The following is a 23,243-nucleotide window of genomic DNA, read 5'->3' as shown; positions in this document are numbered from 1 at the left end:
GTTACTGAACGCATCAGTGAATGAATCTGAGTGAATCTCTTTGGTGAACGGATTTAAAAGACTTGCATCAATGGGATGAATCAAAATCCCCACAATCAGGTTTAGGGCTCTCCCCAGTTATTTGTATGGTATTCGCAAACAGTGACTTAACTGTCGTAACATGCTAGTTGACTGTTACGTTCTCTCCTATGATAGAACCACGGAGGTTATCTCAGTAATTAAAGGATCTTTGCTAGAGCTACCATCGTTAAAGTTGCACTCAGTAATTTTTGGAAGTATGTCGAAGTATGGCTTACAGTGACCACTAGTGGCCTGGATGCTGCATCATTCAAACACAGTAGTTTCAGTTACCAATGGCACTGAAGAAATCCACTATTCACAGTAAACCAATAATTTAATCCATGAATGAAAGTGTCCAAGAACAGGGCAGTTATTGAGATAAAGCGATTCGTATTTAGCTGGTCATGTGATGCTAACCTGACTGCCCCCATGAGGTGCCCCTGCACCATGCACTACAAGGTTACTGATATGACTGAACTCTTCATCTCACATGAGTGGTCATGATTTTATACTTTTGATTCAAAATTACTATTAATTTCTTTAGAAGAAAATCTTTTTAAATGAGGAAATAAATTACTGAGTGCACATTTAATGGACCCTTTCAAAGTCTTTCTTTCAAGTCAGTCCACTGGCGGCCATCTTTGGAATGCTCCTGGGAGGCTATTTCCAGTCATGCCAGTGCAGCTCCTATCTACTTGAATGGGGGAACCCCAAAATCTCAAAAACGGTATGTAAAGATTACGATCAAAGAACATATTTCAAATCAGCAGTAAAATCTGACAACGTTGGGATCATTAATTATGCTTCTTTACTTCAAATTACTTCAAACACTCCCTCAGCAGCTGTATTAGAAACCTCATTGTAGCTGTGGTAACTCATTGTTTATAATTAAATAAAATGCACATTTTGTAAAACGTTTGTGAAAAGAGCCCATGGGGTTATTTCTTAGTCCACTTAATTGCGCAGAAACACGTTATTAGGTTTTTGTTTATCCCACTCTGATGATCAATTGTGCCAAATAATGCATTGACAGGTTCCCAGAGACTTTTATTTTGAAGTTTTTATTTCCGCCCTCTGATCGCTGCTTCCTTCACACCCTCAGGCGGAGAAAGTAAGCGGAGATCTGATGGCTTTGAAAAGGATCCAGAAGGTAAATCTTTTATTTTTAAACAGAACAGATGTCTTAAAATTAGAATGTCTTATCGGTGTTTCAAAAGATCAACATACGACTAATACAATTAATCACCTTCCAACCCAAATTACTCTGTAAAGTTAGAAGGTTTGAAGAATTTATCTTTTCTTTTTTTTTTTTTTTTTTTTTTTCTTCTCGGGCAGCTGAAAAGATCTAGATGTGGTGAACAAAGCGAACACAGGAAGTTAAAATTATATTACATTCAAAATAATAATTGTCTTTATTCATCCGCGGTTAAACAAGCTAAACTATATTTATACAGGAAGGAATAGTTCAACAATTATGAAGTAGTAAATACATTATATAAAAAAAGTTAGATGGACATTTGTAATGTTTGTATGTAGGATTTCCTGGGACAGATTACTTTTGCATTCCTTTTTTAATTCAGATGAGCTTATTGTAACAAAAATCACAAGATTGTGGTTGTCAAAAATGCCAGTCGACTAGTTGATATATACAGTTAATATTTGGGTTAAAGTGATTGTTACCAAAGTCCTATTATCAGTTGTCAGTTTTTGGTCTTTATTTAAACCTTGCATTTGTTTTTAAGTGAAGGATAAGATCTCATGAATCTTCATATTTCACCATCAAGTTTGATACTGTGATTTTTCACCTGTTAGCAATATATGTATTGGGAGCCTCACCTAAACCTCACTCCCCTGGCCTCAAGAGGCGCACTAGCTACTGACTCTAGGGGCTGTAGACTTTAGCCTCCTTGTTAGCATGCCCGCCTCAGCAGGACCGGTTACAGTGGTGCCGTGACCCGGATGGGAGTGAGGGTTAGGGGGGTGAGTGTAATGGGAGCCAGTTGGTAGGTAGCTGTGCAGTATGTAAACCTCACTCCCCTGGCTTCAAGAGACGCACTAGCAACTGACGCTAGAGGCTGTAGCCTTTAGCCTCCTCCTTAGCACGCCCGCCTCCAGTGCCGGTTCGAATCCCGTTTGGAGCAGGTTGAGCAGGACTGGTTACATACACAAATCTACTTTTCAAACCTAGTTTAAGCCATAGTACCAGCTTTGATGCTTCTTATAAATCTGTTTTTTGAAGCATAGCAAGTTAACTGTTTGTACTGTTTCCAATGTGTTTGTAGGAGCTACAGGACTTGCAACGGGATCCACCCTCGCAATGCTCTGCAGGACCACTTGGAGAGGACTGTGAGTGTGTTTGCCAGTAATGTACTCAATGACACAATGTCAGTCAATGCTTTGAGTGACTGGATGGTCATTTTACTGTATTGTATTTGCCCTTTTAGTATTCCACTGGCAAGCAACAATAATGGGTCCAGTAAGTACATATGAATAACTTCAGCTCCATATCAATTAATGAATTTACCACTATGGCCTCAACAAAACAAGTGAATTTGCTTCTGCTCGCTCGTTCTCTCTCTCTCTCTCTCTCTCTCTCTCTCTCTCTCTCTCTCTCTCTCTCTCTCTCTCTCTCTCTCCCCCTTCTAGGGTGATAGTCCATATCAGGGAGGGGTATTCTTCCTCACAATTCATTTCCCGACTGATTATCCTTTTAAACCTCCAAAGGTGAGTGGAGAATGACATGCACTGCCACCTGTTCTATTGATTGTATGCTATAAGATGTCTCTAATTAACACCTTTTCAGTAAAACATGATCTCATCTACTTGTATGTTGTTTATATGTATGTAGTCTGCTAAATTGGCAACACATTCACATTTCAGTCTGAACTCTAGGCTTAGTTAAATTGTTGGTAAGGCTGCATTTGATTGAGCGGTAGACAAAGGGATATTTGTTTGAGGTGATGGTGTCAAATCAGATAAGATGATTTTTTGTGTGTCACTCTAACAGGTTGCCTTCACAACAAAAATCTACCACCCAAATATCAACAGTAATGGAAGCATCTGTCTGGACATTCTGCGCTCCCAGTGGTCACCTGCCCTCACTGTTTCCAAAGGTAAAGGGCATATAGACACTCATGCACATTTATTTTCAGTTCTCTCCACCCCTATTTTTAATAAAATATCAATTTTATTCATTTGTTACTTTGATCAATTCCACTGGGGCTCAACCAGTCAGTTATGTGTGGTTGCAGGGTTTACAGTGCATTCAGAAAGTATTCAGACCCCATCATTTTTTTCACATTTTGTTATGTTGCAGCCTTATGCTAAAATGCTTTAAATCATTATTATTTGTTTTTACATCAATCTACACTCCATAATGACAAAGCAAAAAACAGATTTTTGATAACTTTGCAATTGTATTAAAAAGAAAAAACTGAAATATCGCATTGAAATAAGTATTCAGACCCTTTGCTATGACATTTGAAATTTAGCTCAGGTGCATCCCATTTCTGTATTATCTTTGAGATGTTTCTGCACTTTTATTGGAGTCCAACTGTGGCAAATTCAATTGATTTGACATGTTTGGGAAAGGCACAAATCTATCTAAATAAGGTCTCACAGCTGAAAATGCATATCAGAGCAAAAATCAAGCCATGAGGTCAAAGGAACTGCCTGCAGAGCTCAGAGACAGAATTGTGTCGAGGCACAGATCTGGGGAAGGTTACAAAAAAAAGGGCTGCGTTGCAGGTTCCCAAGAGCACAGTGGTCTCCATAATTTTTAAATGGAAGAAGTTTGGAACAACCAGGGCTCTTCCTAGAGCTGGCTGCCCAGCCAAACTGAGCAATTGGGGGAGAAGGGCCTTGGTAAGAGAGGTGACCAAGAACCTGATGGTCACTGTTTGAGCTACAGAGATCATGTGTGGAGATGGGAGAAACTTGCAGAAGGACAGCCATCACTGCAACATTCCACCGATCTGGGCTTTATGGCAGAGTGGCCAGACGGAAGCCTCTCCTCAATGCGAGACACAAAAAAGCACCTAAAGGACTCTTAGACTGTGAGAAACAAGATTCTCTGGTCTGATGAAACAAAGATTGAACTGTTTGGCCTCGATTCCAAGTGTCATGTCTGGAGGAAACCAGGCACGCTCATCACCTGTGCAATACCATCCCAACTGTGAAGCATGGCGGTGGTACCATCATGCTGTGGGGGTGTTTTTCAGTGGCAGGGACTGGGGGATTGGTCTGGGTTGAAGGAAAGCTGAATGCAGAAAATACAGAGATATCCTTAATGAAAACCTGGTCCAGAGCACTCAGGACCTCAGACTGGGCCAAAGGTTCACCTTCCAACAGGACAATGACCCTAAGCACACAGCCAAGACAATGCAAGTGTGGCTTAGGGACAACTCTGTGAATGTCCTTGAGTGGCCCAACAAGGGCCCAGACTTGAACCCAATCGAACATCTCTGGAGAGACCTGAAAATGGCTGTTCACCAATGGTCCCCATCCAACCTGACAGAGCTTGAGAGGATCTTCAGGGACGAATGGCAGAAAATCCCCAAATTCAGGTGTGCAAAGCTTGTCACATCATACCCAAAAAGACTTGAGGGTCTGAATATTTTCTGAATGCACTGTATGTCTTTTTCAGTTATATTTCAATACACTGAGTCACACCACTCCTTGTCAAGTAGTAAATGGTGAAGTTTTATGGTCAAATCTCACCAAGAGAGCTGAAAAAGGACATTAGAGAACTTGAAGTAATAAAAGATAGATTGAATGCTTGAAAAGATTGAATTGGCTGATCCTGCTATGGATGTGCACGGTTACATGGTTACATTTTTTAACATTCGGTTAACCGCAAGGTTTCACGAACGGTTATTCGTTTTTTCTTCTTAAGTCTAGACCAAGAATAAAGAAAGTTTATTGCAATGGATTTTCCTCAAACACTACTCAAAATTGCAGCAAATAAAGTGCACAATGAGCTTTGAGCCTAAATATCACAATACATAGATCTTCAAATTATGAAATCTAACATTAACGGCAAACAAACATAATCCAACTGTCATTGCCTGTATATGCGCTCTGCCTGGGCAGCTTCACATTTATGTGAGGCACCGAATGCAAGTATTGCCAAGTGCGTGGTGATACACTGCTGTGGTTAAAAAAAACCTCTTTGGTGTACTTTGATTTTAAAATGGTTTAAAATCAAATGGCATTGAACTTGTCTAATTATTGTATGTAATTAAGCACACCAGAGCAATAGGGAAAAACACTGCCCCCTGACCTGGTATTAAGGTGCATTTTTGGTGATCTGATCACTTATGGTCAGCGCTAAATACAGGTCTAAACTGGGTCTGAAATGTTTTGTGAGCGGATCACAAAAACCACATGCGAATGTGATCAAAAACGCAGATGACCGCATCACATGTGAGGTGTAAACGCTAATCTGTCTTATATGTGTCATGGCAGCAGTGAAGTACCACCCCTAACCTGTCAATCAACCGTTGCGCTAAAACAAGAGTTTAAACTTTGCCAGTTATGAGCGGTCTAAAAGGAAATATCCATCTGATCTGAAAATGTAAAAAAGCAGATACTGTATATACACAAGCATAAGAACTTCACAGATCTTCTTCAGTGTGTCTGAAATCAACATGCAGAGACTTATGAGAAGCACGAACATCTGCAGTTCAGGTTAATACAACGAATCCACTAAAATAATGGACAATTCTGCTCTAAATGTTGATTTTGTGCTTAGATTAAATTTCAGCTGCATCTGGGAGAAATAGCATGCCGTTTGTTTTTGCGCTTTGTCTTTTCTGACTTTGTTGCGGTTCATTATCATGCAGTAACACACTGACATAGTGACTGATGTATGTCGTCATGAAACAACCTGGAATCCTGTTTAATGGTGTAACAGTCCTCTATGCAACCTGAACTTCTTCAGAATGCAACACAATGAATGAAACATAACGCATGTGTTTCGAGATGCATTTATAAAAATGTACGTTCTTTTGAACTTTTTTTAAAATGCTGCAATCCTGCATGAGACGCTGAGTCAATTCAGCGCAACAGTCAAAGACGTCTGTCTAACGCATGTTAACAAGTATAAATAAAAACAGCGCATTTCACACAAAACATGTTTGAACAGCCCCTAGCTCGCCCTTTATTTGGAAAAACTGACCCAAACCCAGCCAGAAAACCTGTCGGGTTTGTCGGAAGTTACCGAGTTTGGGTTGAAGACCTCTATTGTATGTGTAGAATAACTGAATAGTGATTTTGTTATTCGATTAGTGGTGTGTCGAACGGTTAAACGAATGTCGATTATCCGTACACATTCCTAGATCCTGCTAATCCCAAATTATATTAGAGCACTGATTCTGCACTGTTTATGCAGAATACTTGGTGAATTTGTCGATACATTAACAAATTATTCTGTTTTCTGTTGTTGTTTTTCAGTTTTATTATCCATATGCTCACTACTTTGTGACCCAAATCCAGATGACCCTTTAGTTCCAGATATTGCACACATCTATAAATCGGACAAAGATAAGTAAGTAACCTTGTGTGCATGACTTCTCGCTCTTTCACTCTTTATTAGTTGACTGACTTCTTCAGCATGAACCATTTACTCTGCTAACTTGTCATAACATAAGAGCATTTTGTTCAAAGGAATGTGACGTATTACGATTTTGGCTCAAGTTTTCCTTTATAGCTGAAATGTTCTGTTGTTTAATGAGAGTATGATGACTGTGGTTTACGCAGGTTTGATCATTCCAGAGTTTTTGCCCTTTTTCTCAATTTTCTTCATTTCTGTCGAGCAAAGAGTAGGACAACGTTTGAGTACCAAATGGCTCATACTGATCAGCTTGACAGCTGACACTGTATGTTTTTATAGCTTTGTTAAAACTTATTTAAACATCCACTGAATGGATGAATCAGTATTTTAGATGGATTCTGTTGCCATATATTGCTGAACCAATTTATTATTATATTATTTTTATGGGATTTTTCTCATTTTGGTGATTACATTTCCATAGTGTCATGTGAATTAAGATGGCTGTTCCTCTTTTTTCTTTTTTTTTTTTTTTTTTAGGTATAACAGACTAGCAAGGGAATGGACTCAGAAGTACGCAATGTAACTTAATTTGACTGGACGGCAAGATTTTGAAATGGTCGCACATAGACACTATTACTGCATACAGCTCTGCAACGCACCTGAACGGAGACAGAAATTTACCAACAGAAGAACGTCCCCCACCACAAACGCATACCATGTACGCACAACTTAAACTGAAACTATTTGCTCAGATGGCCAAGTCACGTGTTCCCATTCACCGAGGCATCCTGGAACAAAAGCTACCTATCAGTTCACAAAAATATTTTTATTTTCCAATGGATAAGTTACTTTTTTGGTAATTTTATTGTATAGAAATAATAACAATACTGGATAATTTTTATTGTTTTTTCATTAAAAGGTGTTATAAAAATATATCTCACAGTAGCTGTTTTATGATGACACTCTGTGTGTGTGTGTGTGTGTGTGTGTGTGTGTGTGTGTGTGTGTGTGTGAGAGAGAGAGAGAGAGAGAGAGAGAGAAAGAAGAGACGAGAGACATGATTGTACATGCGTGATCTTGGAATTAGATCACATCAGGGATGAAACAGTACACATTTTGCTCACATTTCTGTTAAAACAAATTAATAAAAAATAATTTAAAGGTGAAGTGAGTAGTTTCTGCACCTGATGTCGTCAAACGGAGTCAAGTTTTAAACATTTAAGTACTATGCATTTCTTTAGAGCTAACACTTTTCAAATGAGGGAAAATACTGAGTGCAACTTAAAACAAGGATAGGACAAATCATTTTTACATAAAAAAAAAATGTGTTGCAGAGGTAGTCCACGAGGTGGTGATATTTATCCCTTTAATTCTCTACAGGGACCTACTTTAGCAGTTCTTAAACTTTTATGAAATTTTAAAGTCAAACCTATTATAACAGTCTCGTGCAGAGACATTCGTTTTATAAAGGTGGCGTTGTTTCAAAAGTGTCTACAAAATGTCAGCATATTTAACCGTTTCAGTGATTAGTTTAATTTCCAGAGAATGTCCCGGGAATACAGGAGGCGCGCAATTTGGATATGATCTGAAAGTTTGGGAGGCGAGTGGGCGGTTATCCTGACACGTGAATGCTCCCATTGGAGTACTTCCATCCATCTATCCATCTCCTCCAACTATAGTGTGTTCTGGTCCCAGAGCCAGAGGAAAAGTAGAGGGGAGAGGAATTTAAGGGCAGATTGATATACTCGGGGGGCAGTAACTGGCCAGAAGGGCTTCAAAGGACGACTGGTGAAAACGTGCCCTGGATTCGGCATGTTTTTCTCCTAATGTTGACATTACGGTTCGCCTCTTGTCCATATAAACCCCGTTTAGTAAAGTTTGGGACACTTCTAAAGCGCAATGGCTGACCCGTTGAGTTTCATGCATCAGTCTGATCAGGGCTCCAGCAGCGAGCGGAGCGACGATTCCCCGTCTGCCGTGTCTGAGGATGACTCGAGCGGCCACATCTCCCCGCCTGACCCAGACTGGACCGAAGAGAGGTTTCGAGTTGACCGAAAGAAGCTAGAAACTATGTTACTGGGTATGTTATTCCTCAGAACCTTTACTCAAAACTTCCTTCAAGAGCTTGGGGGATAATATGATGTTTGAATACTTTTGAGGAAGAGTTCGAGTCTCATAAAGAGTTGTGTCTAAAAATAACACATTTGGATGTTACAATGTTTCCTCGAAGTCCGTCTTTAAGGAAATGTTTTGAGGATGCGGCCTTTGTTGTGTTGGACCATTGATTTATGTAGTGGCCAAATATGACATTCACACGAACTAACAACATTGGCCGATATTTTTGTATTGAAACCATTTGTTGTGTGTAATATTAACTGTCCCTGCTTGAAAAAAGAAAAGAAAAAAAAAGTTAAAACCAGCCTAGGCTGGTTGGTTGGTCTTAGTTGGTCCATAGGCTGGTTTTAGAGGGGTTTGGGGCACTTTTAGCTGGTCAGGCAGTGAGAACTGGGTCTCACCCAGCTGAACCAGCAGATCACCAACTTGTCCAGTCTGGGAGCCCAGTTTAAACGATCTAAGACCTGCCAACCAGTTTAGACTGGTTTTAAATATATACAACCTAAATTTAGCATTAACGTAAAGTACATTTAGTTACCCTTCTTCTTGTTGGGAACTGAACTGATGAAGTCAGAGGGCGCTAGACTTCATCAGTTCGGTTCCCAACAAGAAGAAGGGTAACTAAATTTACTTTACGTTAATGCTAAACTTAGGTTGTAACATAACTTGCATCCTGTGAGTGGGAAGATTTAAAGAGTAGTTAACCTAAAAAAAAAAAAAAAAGAAAATTCTTAACATTTACTCAACCTCATGCCATCCTAGATGTGTATAACTTTCTTCTGCAGAACACAAACAAAGATTTTTAGAAGACTATTTCAGCTCTGTAGTTCTTAAACGCAAGTTAATGGTGACCAAAAAGTTGAAGCTCCAAAAAGCACATAAAGGTTGCATACAAGTAATCCATAAAACTCCAGTGGTTTAATCCGTCTTTTTACGTGATTTAATCGATTCTGGATGATAACAGACAATACATTTTTTATTTTTTTTGCTGTACATCTTGCCATTGCAGTCTTTAGGCAAGATCATGATTTCAAGCTCGATTACACTTCCTAGATACATGCTCAGAGTGCTAGGTGGTGCTAGGAAGTGTAATCGAGCTTGAAATCATGATCTTACCTAGAGACTACTGATGTCAAGATTTATAGTGAAAAAGTCTGTGAAAAATTTTGGTCTGATCTCACCCCAAACCAATAAGATCACTTGAGAAGACATGGATTAAACCAATAGAGTCAAATTGATTACTTTTATGCTTCCTTTTTTGTGCTTTTTGGAGCTTTAAAATTTTGGTCCCCATTCTTTTGCATTGTGTGGACTGACAGAGCTGTGATATTCTTCTAAAAATCTTTGTTTGTGTTCTGCAGAAGAAAGAACTCCTATACATGGATGACATGAGAGTGAGTAGGCTAAATTATTAGAGAATTTAAATTTTTCCTTGAAGCTCCATAAAGGCTAATATTCCCATATTTTTTGGTGCAAATGTGGAATCAGCCAAGGTTTTCGGTGTCCCGGTTGCATATAGCACCTTAAGTGTAATTTTCCCTTAAGAACACCCTAAAGTTTCCCTTAAATTTAAAGGAGTTGCAGAAAATAACCGTTAAGTGTTATTTAAGGGGTTTTATAAGTAAGATGTCATATTCCCTTTCGATTTTCCTTAAGTATTTATTTTTGACTTAAGGACGCCTTTAAAATACGCTAAGTGTTGCATAAAGCCCGTTAAGTGCCATTTTTCTAAGTAAACCTTAAGGTTGGGAAAACTTCACCTTAAGTGTATGTTAAGAGTTAAAAGGTTTCTAAAAAACAAGATGGCCTAGTTTATAGAACCAACTGAAGAGTACAGTAGGTCAAGTAAATTTTTTCCCGATAGAAAAACTATTGCAGGAGTACATATTTGACAATCACATAATATGAGAAATTGCCAGCAAGCTGGAGGGTGATCTAATAGGAACACACACACAGAAATGTGCCTAGTATTTTCTGCTCTCTGCATCTTTATAAACTGTATAAATGGATGCAATACAATCATGTCGCAAGTTAATTTGCAATATATCGCGAATATGTATATAGGCTATATATCTTACAGTCTTACTGACCACCACTCATATTCTTAATTTAGGATGGCAATCAGTTCTCTGCACAGTTATACAAGCATCTAAACATCTTATACCACCATGTGCCCCTTACCTGGCACAGTCATTGAAACTCAAAGATGTCTTCTGCAGGAGGGTGTTTACTGGACGTAAAAGCAGAATCCTTCATTAAATGGTCCACATGCAAAACTCAGGATGTTTTTTTTACTTACACGGGAAAGATTTTAACTCAAAAAAGTGTTTGAATCTATTAATTTCCAGGATTGTACATCATACAAATGGAAATCCACCCGTGTTTCCTCAAGAAATTAGTTAGAAAAAACTTTATGCAGTAATCACAAATGTCTGTGATTGGTGCAGCCTGAAAACTGCTGAGAAAAGGGACCGTTATCGCGTGACAATGCTCCCCTTGTGCTTTTATTTGCCACTTCAGAAGAGGTCGGACAATAATTCACACATTAATAATGATACTGAGAAAGTATAATAGTAAGTTAAATGAAAATAAAAATATAGTATAAAGTTAAAGTATTTTCTATGTGGTAAAATTGCCCAAATGTTGGTCGGGACATCTCCGATCTTCTGAAAGTAGGTAGGGACATGTTGTATCCATGGTAACAGTAGAATTTTATTATGGTAAAATCTGGCTCACTGTAGTAAATTCCTTAATGGTTTCCCTTAGCTAAGAGAACTGTCAAAGGGATTATAGGCAACGCCCTCATGTTATTTCCTTAGGTAAGGGAAAAATCACACTTTAAGTGTTATACTTAAGGGAAAAACTTAAGCTGTTTTATGCAACTGGGCACAGGCATGTTATATAGGCGGATCATGAATACTTGCTTAGACCATTCCCAGTAATTTGCACTCAGCAGTGCAAAAATAAAAATGCCAGATATAGCATATGAAAATGAGATCGACACAGGCACACTGGTACAATTGAAGTCAGAAATTTACATACACTTAGGTTGAAGTCATTAAAACTCTTTTTTTAACCACTACTTAGATTTAATATTAGCAGTCTATAGATTTGGCAAGTCGTTTAGGACATGTACTTTGTGCATGACACAAGTAATTTTTCCAACAATTGTTTACAGACAGATTGTTTCACTTTTAATTGACTATATCACAATTCTAGTGGGTCAGAAGTTTACATACACTAAGTTAACTGTGCCTTTAAGCAGCTTGGAAAATTCCAGAAAATGATGTCATGCCTTTAGGCAATTAGCTTCTGATAGGCTAATTGGAGTCAATTGGAGGTGTACCTGTGGATGTATTTTATGGCCTACCTTCAAACTAAGTGCCTCTTTGCTTGACATCATGGGAAAATCAAAAGAAATCAGCCTCAGAAAAATTGTGGACCTGCACAAGTCTGGTTCATCCTTGGGAGCAATTTCCAAATCCCTGAAGGTACCATGTTCATCTGTACAAACAATTGTATGCAAGTATAAATACCATGGGACCATGCAGCCATCATACCACTCAGGAAGGAGACGCATTCTGTTTCCTAGAGATGAACGTAGTTTGGTGCGAAAAGTGCAAATCAATCACAGAACAACAGCAAAGGACCTTGTGAAGATGCTGGAGAAAACGGGTAGACAAGTATCTATATCCACAGTAAAACGAGTCCTCTATCGACATAACCTGAAAGGCCGCTCAGCAAGGAAGTAGCCACTCCTCCAAAACCACCATAAAAAAGCCAGACTACAGTTTGCAAGTGCACATGGGGACAAAGAGAAATGTTTTTGGAGAAATGTCCTCTGGTCTGATGAAACAAAAAAGGGTGAGGCTTGCAAGCTGAAGAACACCATCCCAGCTGTGAAGCATGAGGGTGGCAGCGTTATGTTGTGGGGGTGCTTTGCTGCAGGAGGGACTGGTGCACTTCACAATATAGATGGCATCATGAGGAAGGAAAATTATGTGGATATATTGAAGCAACATCTCAAGACATCAGGGATTGGGTCTTCCAAATGGACAATGACCCCAAGCATACCTCCAAAGTTGTGGCAAAATGGCTTAAGGACAACAAAGTGAAGGTAGTGGAGTGGCCATCACAAAGCCCTGACCTCAATCTGATAGAAAATATGTGGGCAGAACTGAAAAAGCGTTTGCGGGCAAGGAGGCCTACAAACCTGACTCAGTTACACTGAGGTGGAATGGGCCAAAATTACAGCATCTTATTTTAAGAAGCTTGTGGAAGGCTACCCAAAATGTTTGACCCAAGTTAAATCATTTAAATGCAATGCTACCAAATACTAACAAAGTGTATGTAAACTTCTGACCCACTGGGAATGTGATAAAAGAAATAAAAGCTGAAATAAATAATTCTCTCTACTATTATTCTGACATTTCACATTCTTAAAATAAAGTAGTGATTCTAACTGACCTAAGACAGGGAATGTTTTCTACAGTTAAATGTCAGGAATTGTGAAAAACTGAGTTTAAATGTATTTGGCTAATGTATATGTAAACTTCTGACTTCAGCTGTACCTCAAGGGCATCACTGTCACTGTCAGTCTTTGAAAACATACACTGGTGGCCAAAAGTTTGGAATAATGTAAAGATTTTGCTCTTAAGGAAAGAAATTGGTACTTTTATTCACCAAATTGGCATTCAACTGATAACAGTATATAGTCAGGACAGTAATAATGTGAATTTTTTTTTTTTTTTTTTCAAAATTACAATTTGAATTTTTTTTTCAGAACTTCTTAAACTACTTCATAGTTTCATCCCTGATGTGATCTAATTCCAAGACCACACATGTACAATCATGTCTCTCGTCTCTTCTTTCTCTCTCTCTCTCTCTCTCTCTCTCTCTCTCTTTATCTCTCTCACACACACACACACACAGTGTCATCATAAAACAGCTACTGTGAGATATATTTTTATAACACCTTTTAATGCAAAAACAATAAAAATGATCCAGTATTGTTATTATTTTTATACAATAAAATTACCAAAAAAGTAACTTATCCATTGGAAAATAAAAATATTTTTGTGAACTGATAGTACATTCGGTTTTCATAATTGATTTCTCTTTTGTTGGTTAAGATGTGCATATGTGCTAACAACATTTCTGTACAACTGCGGTGATAATTTTTTACATCTGTAGATTTGACTGTACACAACTAAGCAATTTACATAAATAAATTTCACTGATCAAATGCTCAGCTAAACGGTGCGACCCATGATTAGCAAAACAGTGTAACTAAACTATCACCAGAAAAGCTTAAATATGTGCTATGGTCTGGATAACTAATGACGGCTAAATGCTGTTGCTTGCACCATTGAGCGTTGTTAAACTCATCACTGATTGCTGAGGCTCCCGCCTATGAACAATGAGTTGTGCACAGAGAGCGCTCTGGTATTTCAGATGGCGAAACAATTTAATCAAAAATCAGTTGGAGGGCCAGACAGAGATGATTGGCAGGCTGGATTTGGCATGTGGGCCGCCAGTTGACTAGCCCTGGTTTACTTTATGGAACAGTTTTGCTCTTGTTTTCCAGGAAATGGGAGAGAGTGCGAGAAAGAGACTGAGAGTTCTGATTAAAATCATAAAACAAAAACATTGTGGTGAGGAAGAGATAAAGAGGGGAGACCAACTTTTCTGATTGTTTGAAAGGGTTACTAGGGCTGTTAATTTAACACATTAATGATAAATTATATATATATATATATATATATATATATAAAGCTTTAAAAAAATTAAAGCAATTAATCATGTCCCATGTCTGGACTGTAATAAGGAATATTCCTGTCATCAGAGCAATACAAGCTTTAAGTACCACCTGTTTTCAACAAGGGGCAGTAAGCTAAACTCCAGCTGTATTGGCTATGCACAGCTGTACAGACAACAAACCACACTCAGGCTTTCTTGACACTAGCGACAGCACAAGATAAGGATGAGTTCTTGCGTTCAAACACAGCTGGACAGTGCGCAATTTCAAATGCAGCGATCTTGAGATGTGTTTTTCTACATTTCAAACTGCGTTTAACTTGACACAGCAACCAAAAAAGCGCTGTTTATGACACAACGCAACCAAAGTGAGACAGTCAAAGTATCCTTCTGACGCATGTGTACATTGACGCGTCCTTAAAAAAGTCCTTATAATAAATCTGTCTCAATCAGATTGATGAATTCAATTGCAAACTTAATTGCTGTGGACTGTATGCTAATTAAATGCTTACGTTCAATAATATTGAAAGAAACAATATATTCTAAAGTCACTTTTTGTATTGTCTTATCAGTGCCACAATAATGTAATGCATTTATTTTTTTTTATATATATATATATATATATTATTCTCTATTTATAATTATTATAATATGATTAATTAACCATATACTGTATTATTGTTATCTGGGGGGGCATTCTCAGCATATATTTATAAATGCGATTAATCTACATGTCATGTTAATTAGATTCAGTTAAGTTGATTAGAAATTTGAATCGATTGACAGCCCATTAGTACACACAAAAATTAATATTCTGTCATCATTTACTCACTTTGCACTTGCACTTTTTATCAGACAATGAGACTGAAGGGTGACAAGCTGTAATTGTGCCACAAATCAAGAACAACATGAGGGTGAGTAAATTATGACAGAATGTTCATTTTTGGGTGAACTAATCCTTGTAATATCCTTCTTTAGACAGACCACGACAATATGCGCTCATTTTATAGGCTTATTCAGAAAGAGTAATGGAGAGAAGTGGATCACCTCTGATTCATGTTCGCGTAAGGAAAACTAGAAGCAGTTAGGTTTCATCAGAAAGCACCCTAAGTTAGATAGTCATACTATGATGTCATATAATCACTCAAAGAAGAAGTATGAAATAATAGGAGGGAAAATGCATGTAAACACCCTTTCAAACATGAGTCTCCCTTTCCCTCAGTTTTTCTTGCTCTCTGTCTGATTTGTGCTGAATTTTCTTGAAATAGTTTGTATATTAGGATTGTGTTTTTTTGTTTTGTTTTTTGTACCCTAATGACTTACATCAGATGTCTGGTTTTGATTAAAAACAGAAGAATGTATGCTGGCTTGACCCTTTATTCTGTGTGATAGGGAATTCTGAAAAGAATGAAGTGTTTGTTTTGTAAAGTTTATTCCGGCACTTTTATTAAATTAATTTGTCCCCCTGTGGCTTTTTGATCAAAATGTGTATTTTTGTGGGTTGTTCTCCATCGCAGCAAGAACTAAGACTTTGTATGAACATAATAAAGATATTGCCAGCTCTAATTTTCAATATATCTCACCTACCAGTTAGCTCCTGGCTGTTGTGTGTGCATGTGTGGATTGGGGTGGCAAGGTTTTGTTAGCTACATTTTGAGCAAAAGTACTGCGTGTCAGTAATTTGTTTATGCACATAAATTCTGACATGTGGATTTTATCTGGTGAGTCTAATGTTGTTTGACTGCAAGTTCAGTGTTTATGAACTGTGTGTGTGTGTGTGTGCGTGTGTGTGTGTGTGTGTGTGTGTGTGTGTATATGTATATACTAGTTGCTGCATGTGTGTCTGGGTTTGTGAGTGAAGAAACAGGAAGTGCGTTCTGTTTTGGGAATGTGTTCATGGCTCGGTTCGCTGTTGCCATTGAAACACAGGTCTGTTGCCTGTGGTTTTGGGTTTATATATGCATATATGTGCACATAACTTGAATATTGAAGGCATACTCACATGTTAATTTAGACATTTGTTTAAGGAATAAATTAATAGCAATCAGACATTGATTTGTATTTATAAATTATTAACCATATTTGGTGTTCCTGAATGTAGTGTGTTCATACAAGTGTGGTGTCATCTTGGTAACAAGAGTTTTATGGATTGACAGACAAAGCACAGTGCATTTCAAAGCCAGCAGGCTGATTTAAAAAAAATTGTATTTCAATGGTAAAGACGTTGGCTACCACCCCTGGAGTTCGCTAGTTCGAATCCCAGGGTGCGCTGAGTGACTCCAGCCAGGTCTCCTAAGCAACCAAATTTGCCCGGTTGCTAGGGAGGGTAGAGTCACATGGGGTAACCTCCTCGTGATCGCTCTAATGTGGTTCGTTCTCGGTGGGGCGCGTGGTGAGTTGGGCGTGGTTGCCGCGGTGGATGGCGTGAAGCCTCCACACGCGCTATATCTCCGTGGAAACGTGCTCAAAAAGCCACGTGATAAGATGCGCGGGTTGACAGTCTGAGGCAGCTGGGATTTGTCCTCCACCACCCGGACTGAGGCGAATCACTATGCGACCACGAGGACTTAAAAGCACATTGGGAATTGGGCATTCCAAATTGGCAGGAAAAAAAAAAAAAAAAAAAAAATATATATATATATATATATATATATATATATATATATATATATATATATATATATATATATATTTCAACTGGCAGGTCATTTTAACTGGTGCTATATTTAACTTTAACTATATGCTGCAGTATTCCTCTCAGAAGACTTCCATGTGTCTCTTTACAACTACAAATCTTTTTACTAATTTCATCAGATTTTTTTCATTGTTTTTGTGAAGTGCCTCAGACTTGAGAGCTGAATCTCAAAGAACTGATGTGTTGGATCAAAAAATAGTGAGGAAGAGTTTTAGATTTGCCGAAACCTCACTAGTACTCATAACCCATCAGACAAAAAAAAAAAAAAAAAAAAAAATGCCCCCGTTTCATTTACAGTGTAGCTAAATCCTTGTATATCCGACTTAAACAGACACTTCGGAGAGCCCTTGAATACATTTTCTGCACACCAGATATATATATAAGACTAGCATCATTTTTGCAGATTGATGACATGTAACGGTCTGTGCTATGGACATGAATAATACCTCAAATCACGCGGCTTGTAGAGGAGAAGGGTGTCCTATTCTAATCGACTGGACATATGTGACCTCCAACATTTTGTCACTTTTTTCCCAGAGACACTTTTCAAGTTTTATGCACTAAAGTAAAAAGGAAAGCATTTGAATAATTACTGTAAATCAGCCAAAATGTAAAGAATTCTATCTCGACAATGGTTTAAAGTAGAAACTAGAAGCATAATAATAATAATTATATATTTCAGAAAGCTTAGCTGTTCCTTCTTTATGAGGCCAATCCGTAAACGTTAAAATACTTACTGTAAAATATAGCTACAAGATGTAAACAATATGCATGTTTACATGATTTTAGTGTGATTAAATTGCTAACCATTTCTGTGTAACATTATATTCAATTTTACAACTTCGTTACCATGACAACATAACCCTGTAAACCCTAAAACAGCAGTAAAAACGATGATTTAAAAGTCTTCACAACTCAGAGTTTTATATGTGTTTAAATGTCTTTTAGAAATGATAAGCTTCACATTTCTGGATTTTAAACCCTCCTAGAGCCCTATGATTTCCATGATGTGGAAAACACGGACAGAATCACGTAATCCAGTCATAAAAATGTAATTAACTATAGAACACGGAATGGCATGGAATTTGACACATTTGAGATAAATTAAAATCGAGGTTGACTGATAGTGGATTTTACAAATACCGATAACTAAGTTGGGCAGTACCTGCCTATAACCGATTAATCAACCAATAGTTTTTAAAATTGATACTGAATTAAAAAATTACACTCAAAGTAAAATAGTGCTGAACTTTATTACAAAAATAAACAGTACTGACTGAACCATGAATATGTATAGTACTTTTTTAATTAAATAAATATATAAATATGAATATATATGAACTAATATTTGAATTTTAAAGTCAGCTGATTTTTAAATTGACGTTGTTTCCTTAGTCCACAAGAGGACGCAATAAATACATAAACCATTCAGCACCATCATATTATTGCATAGAACATTCCTATCCTGGCTGTTAAAAACGAGCATTTCATTTTCAACTAATGTGCATAAAATAAATAAATAAAAAGTTTTAGTCGGTCCATATTCTCAAATGTTAAGTCAAAAGTAAAATGGGGAGGGGGGGCTTGAATATACAGTTCACATGATGTTACACTTGCACTGATTCCTACTACTCCAGACTCAAGCTTCATAATAACAGCGAAATACCACATTGTTTTTTATTCAGTACAGTTGTATGTTGAGTAGCAATATTCATAGATAGCAGTGGTATTTGGCTGAACTCGGTGGTGAAGTGGTTCAGACTTTCAGCCCAGGCCATGGGCTGTTCAAACAGATGGAACACAACAGACTGGAACCAAACGCGAGGATCTCGAGACACATATTTCCAAGTTGAACATCTTTCCTGACAAAGCATTTAAACAACTCATTGCTTAAATCTTAGAAACACTTATAAGAGAGCAAGACACAATGGCCAAAGAGCTCCACCAACTGTAAGGGTCTGTTCACACTGAACGCTTTTGCAACCATCCATTTTTTTTTCTATGTAAGTGCGCGTTAGACGAACATCTTTGTTTCCCTTTGTTTTTGTTTATTCAGCGTCTCATGCAGGAGCGCTGTTTTTTAGATGATGTGTCTAATTAAAAAGAACTTTAGAAGCATATTGAGACACCTGCTTTCTGTTAAACTGTATTTGTTGCGCTCTGTCTAGCCTTTTTAGCACAAGAATGTGATCGATCTGAAGTCATTGTATTACAGTGAGTATATATTTTTTTTTTATTGAAATCAGATGCATTTCTGATTTGTTTATATGCTTCCCTCTGCTGCATGAAGGTATTAATTTGCTTTCTCATGTCACTAGCTTTAAATATGCAGCTTAGCTGGCTAACGAATGCATAAAGTGACCAGCTGGATATAAACTAATGCAAATAGATGGTAACAGATAGTAACAATTGTGACATTTAAACTTTTGTGTAGGACTTGCGTGTATTTTTGTCACATTGTTTTAACCGCTTGAGGTTAGCTTTAATGTTTGCATCCCCTCAGCCTTGTCGGCAAAGAAACTGTTGTTCTCTACTAATGCAGCATCTAGTCAACAAATTAATTACTTTATAATGATGTGACAACGTGTACTGTAGTATACTGTATACATACCTTTTCGTTGTTGTTTTAAATCTGCATCTGAAGTGTTCCGCTCCATGCAGAGTGTAGTCTCACGTGTCAAAACAAACACCACAAGGCATCAGTGAAGTGATAGTTTTTATTTTGCCTCTAGAGGCCGCTCTCATACTGTATAACGACAGTGGACCCATGCCAGCAGCTCCAGCACCGGACGCAATGGGGAAAAACTATCAGTGTGGATTTTGCAATCTGTTATCAGTGCAGATTAATCGGCAAAACCGATATATTGGTCGACCTCTAAATTAAATGTATGAATGCACAATTAATCAAAGTAAAATCATGATATGCCTTGATGATGATTAAACCACCAAAGAATTTTATTTAATTAAATAAGTATTCAGTCTACATGTGCTGCGCACGTTCTGTGTGTGTAGATGACAAAGAGCCGAGCACTTATTCACTGTGAAGCATGCAGCACATGCAGACTATGCATTTATAAAATTAAATCGCAGCCTTTTGTGATTTACTAAGCACACTAAGCCAGAGAGCGAACTGCTTATGCGGAAGTGAGAAGCTGTCATCAAAAACATACAAATTAAAGGGCTTTGTTCAGTTTTCCACCAAAATAAAAGCTCAGTTTAAGTAGATGAGTGAAACTGAAGAAATTGTGACAGAAATATATTACTATTGTATAGTAAAATGTAAAATTCAATGTAGTATTAATAAGTACTATTAATAATAAATAATAAAAATCTATCAAAGTATATATTTAAGTAAAATCTCACAAGCAAGAGTGCTGTTGTACTAAATAGAAGTTTTCTGCTGTGCAGCACTGTATTTGAGATAAAGTAGCTCCAATGTTTTGTTTTGGAATGTGCTGTGAGGATCTGCAAGCACTTCATTTGACAAAAATATCACCTCTCTATTGTATTATTGCAATTCCCTTTATTTTGGTCTTCCTCAATCCTCACTTTTCCGTCTTCAATTGGTTCAAAATGCTGCGGCCAGATTTTTGACATCATCTAGAAAATTTGATCATATTACCCCAATCCTGGCCTCTCTGCACTGGCTTCCTATTTATTTCACGATACAATTTAAAATACTGTTGTTTGTTTTTAAAGCTCTTAATGACCAGGCCCCATCATATATTAGGGATTTAATACAGCCATACTTACCTACTTGGTCTTTAAGATATGCTGACAAACTATTATTGCATATTCCCCGTTCACATTTTATACGTAAGGTTGATAGAGCCTTTGCAAGAAATACATTTTACTTACTTTAAAACAAGTAATTCAGAAAACAGAAAACACAGAATTTGGGAAAAAATAAAACAGATTTTATAGGGTTCTACACTCCAAAAACTGTCCCCATTCACTTACTTTGTAAGTGCCTCACTTTAACTTCGGATTTTGCCTTTTTGAAAGAAAAGGAGGGACGAGTTGAAATAACTTTTTGTGATAATCAACATTATGCCACAAATGCTGTTGATTGGACTTGTATTGAACTCTGATTATTCCTTTAGAAAACCACTCAGAACCCCCTATCAACCCCATAGCAACACTTTGGCAACCATTCAGAACACTCTAGCATCATGTAACCCTTTAATTCATGACCCTCATGTTTTCTACAGAAAATTTTACATTTTAAGTAAAAATCTAGTTGATCATATTGCTTGTTTTCCATCTTAAGTCAGATTGGAAAATATCAGTACAGTTTCTGAGGAACATTACTAGCCCAAGTGTTAGTTTCCTGTGGCCAGATGTTTCAGCTTTGGTGTCTGAGTTTGCTTTAGTTCAAACACGCTTGTTTTTCACAATTTTTTAGGACAAGGGCTCTGAGTACAAAAAATTGTACAACCAGTGCATATTGGCATGTGTTCATAAAGTAAAGTTATGCCATTGCACACAAAATGCCTAAGAAGATGAAAGCTTAGAATCTGTAGAATAAGTGGCAGAAGACTTAAGTTTGCACTTTGATAGGGTCGTGCTTACATATGCCGTGATTTATGTTTCCTGCCGTGAGAGGTTTCCGTATCCAATCAGATTACACTCCATTCTATCAAAGGGTGTGACATCACAGCAGAACAAGTTGTTGAAATTAAGACTACAGTTGATGTGAATCACATTAGCCAGTGATCTGCCACCAGTCTTTTTCTCATATTGATGCAGATTTGAATCCAGAGGCTGATCTCGGATCAGTTTCTCTGATCTCTCGCCCACACTTTGGATAATCGTGGAACTTCCCTTAAACTCCAGAGCTAAGACAAACACACTGATACAATTACAGTTATATTCTTACACTCGCTTGCTCAACACATTCCTAACACATATAGTTCACAGGAGCTATTCTATAATCAAACACTAGTCTCTTATGTGTGTGTGAAGCTGTGTTTCATTAGAGCAGAAATGTGGAGTTCTTCTGACCCACATCCTAAACAGAGCACAGGCAAGAGCTGAACTCAACACGTGCACACACTGCATTTAACATTCTGTCTGGTTTGAGGCTTGCAATTTATATTTTTTTGTTCCTCTGTGTTGTCTGTGTGTTTGAATAGGTAGCTTGTTTTTAATTTGACGTATGTTTTTTGTGGATGTGAAAGTAGAGCTGGACAATAGAACTTACATCTCAATGTTTTTTTTAAGCTTTTGACTATATTCAAGAAGTATCACAATGTTTACTGTATGTTTTTGCTCTGAAATGGCTTAGAAGAGTGCTTTTTATTTTATTTTATCAGAGAAACCATTATTTCAACCAGCCATAATACTGTTTTTCAACCAGCAAAACAAGCAGAATGAAGCAGATTCAGTGTTTAATGCAATGCAAGAAACAAAAAAATGTAGTTAACCCTATACTGTACAGCCTTGTTTATCATATTTAATTCATGATTTTCTAAAGGCTGTAAATCATCAACATGAATACTTTGCTGAAAAACCTGTTTTATGCAATGTGCTTGATTTCTACTGGTCCTGGTGAAAGTTTTAGTGCTCTTCTGGAAGTAGACCTTGTAATATCATTGTCAAAACAGTCGCCTTTGTATTGTGATGTACATGACATTTGCTGTGAAATCTTTGCTGGTTTTGATGAAGTAAAACTACAATAATGTTTATATTGCTAATGATATTTCAAAATGAGTATTTGCTGAATTGAAACAACTTGGTTAAAATGTCATCATAATTTGTTTTTTTAGAAAAATCACGTTTTTGAGGTATATCTCTCAATAATAATCCCACCAGAATAAATAACAAATTTTAAGTGGGAACTGATATTTATATGTATGTATGTATGTATGTGTGTATATATATATATATATATATATATATATATATATATATATATATATATATATATATATATATATATATAATATATGCAGCGTTTCTGTCATTACAAATATGTAATTGTTTTACATTACCAGCTATGATGTCATCTTACTATAAACTCCTGAGTTAACTATTTAACTTTTTTTTTAAAGATCAGTATAG

General features: G+C 37.2%; 2 protein-coding genes across 3 annotated transcripts in view; both read left to right on the top strand.

Annotated features, from left to right (window-relative positions):
• The first annotated feature begins 1,140 nt into the window (after window positions 1–1,140).
• LOC127411406 (ubiquitin-conjugating enzyme E2 D4-like) lies at window positions 1,141–7,548 on the top strand. Its single transcript, XM_051646943.1, has 7 exons — window positions 1,141–1,210; window positions 2,343–2,406; window positions 2,505–2,536; window positions 2,707–2,784; window positions 3,068–3,173; window positions 6,514–6,607; window positions 7,151–7,548. Exons 1-7 carry the CDS (start codon window positions 1,187–1,189, stop codon window positions 7,194–7,196), a joined length of 444 nt encoding a protein of 147 aa, XP_051502903.1. The 5' UTR covers window positions 1,141–1,186; the 3' UTR covers window positions 7,197–7,548.
• Window positions 7,549–7,695: 147 nt separating this feature from the next.
• LOC127411382 (protein bicaudal C homolog 1-B-like) overlaps window positions 7,696–23,243 on the top strand; it is a 64,870-nt gene continuing 49,322 nt past the window's right edge. For both annotated transcript variants that reach the window (XM_051646908.1, XM_051646907.1), the window contains exon 1: window positions 7,696–8,693. In XM_051646908.1, coding sequence (XP_051502868.1) covers window positions 8,513–8,693 — 181 coding nt within the window. In that variant the 5' untranslated portion in view covers window positions 7,696–8,512. The remainder of the gene's footprint in view (window positions 8,694–23,243) is intronic.

The sequence above is a fragment of the Myxocyprinus asiaticus genome, chromosome 20 (genome assembly GCF_019703515.2).
Source record: "Myxocyprinus asiaticus isolate MX2 ecotype Aquarium Trade chromosome 20, UBuf_Myxa_2, whole genome shotgun sequence".
NCBI classification, from domain to species: Eukaryota; Metazoa; Chordata; class Actinopteri; order Cypriniformes; family Catostomidae; genus Myxocyprinus; species Myxocyprinus asiaticus.
The sequence above is the reverse complement of the archived record's forward strand: the minus strand, read 5'-3'. Positions and strand labels throughout refer to the sequence as shown.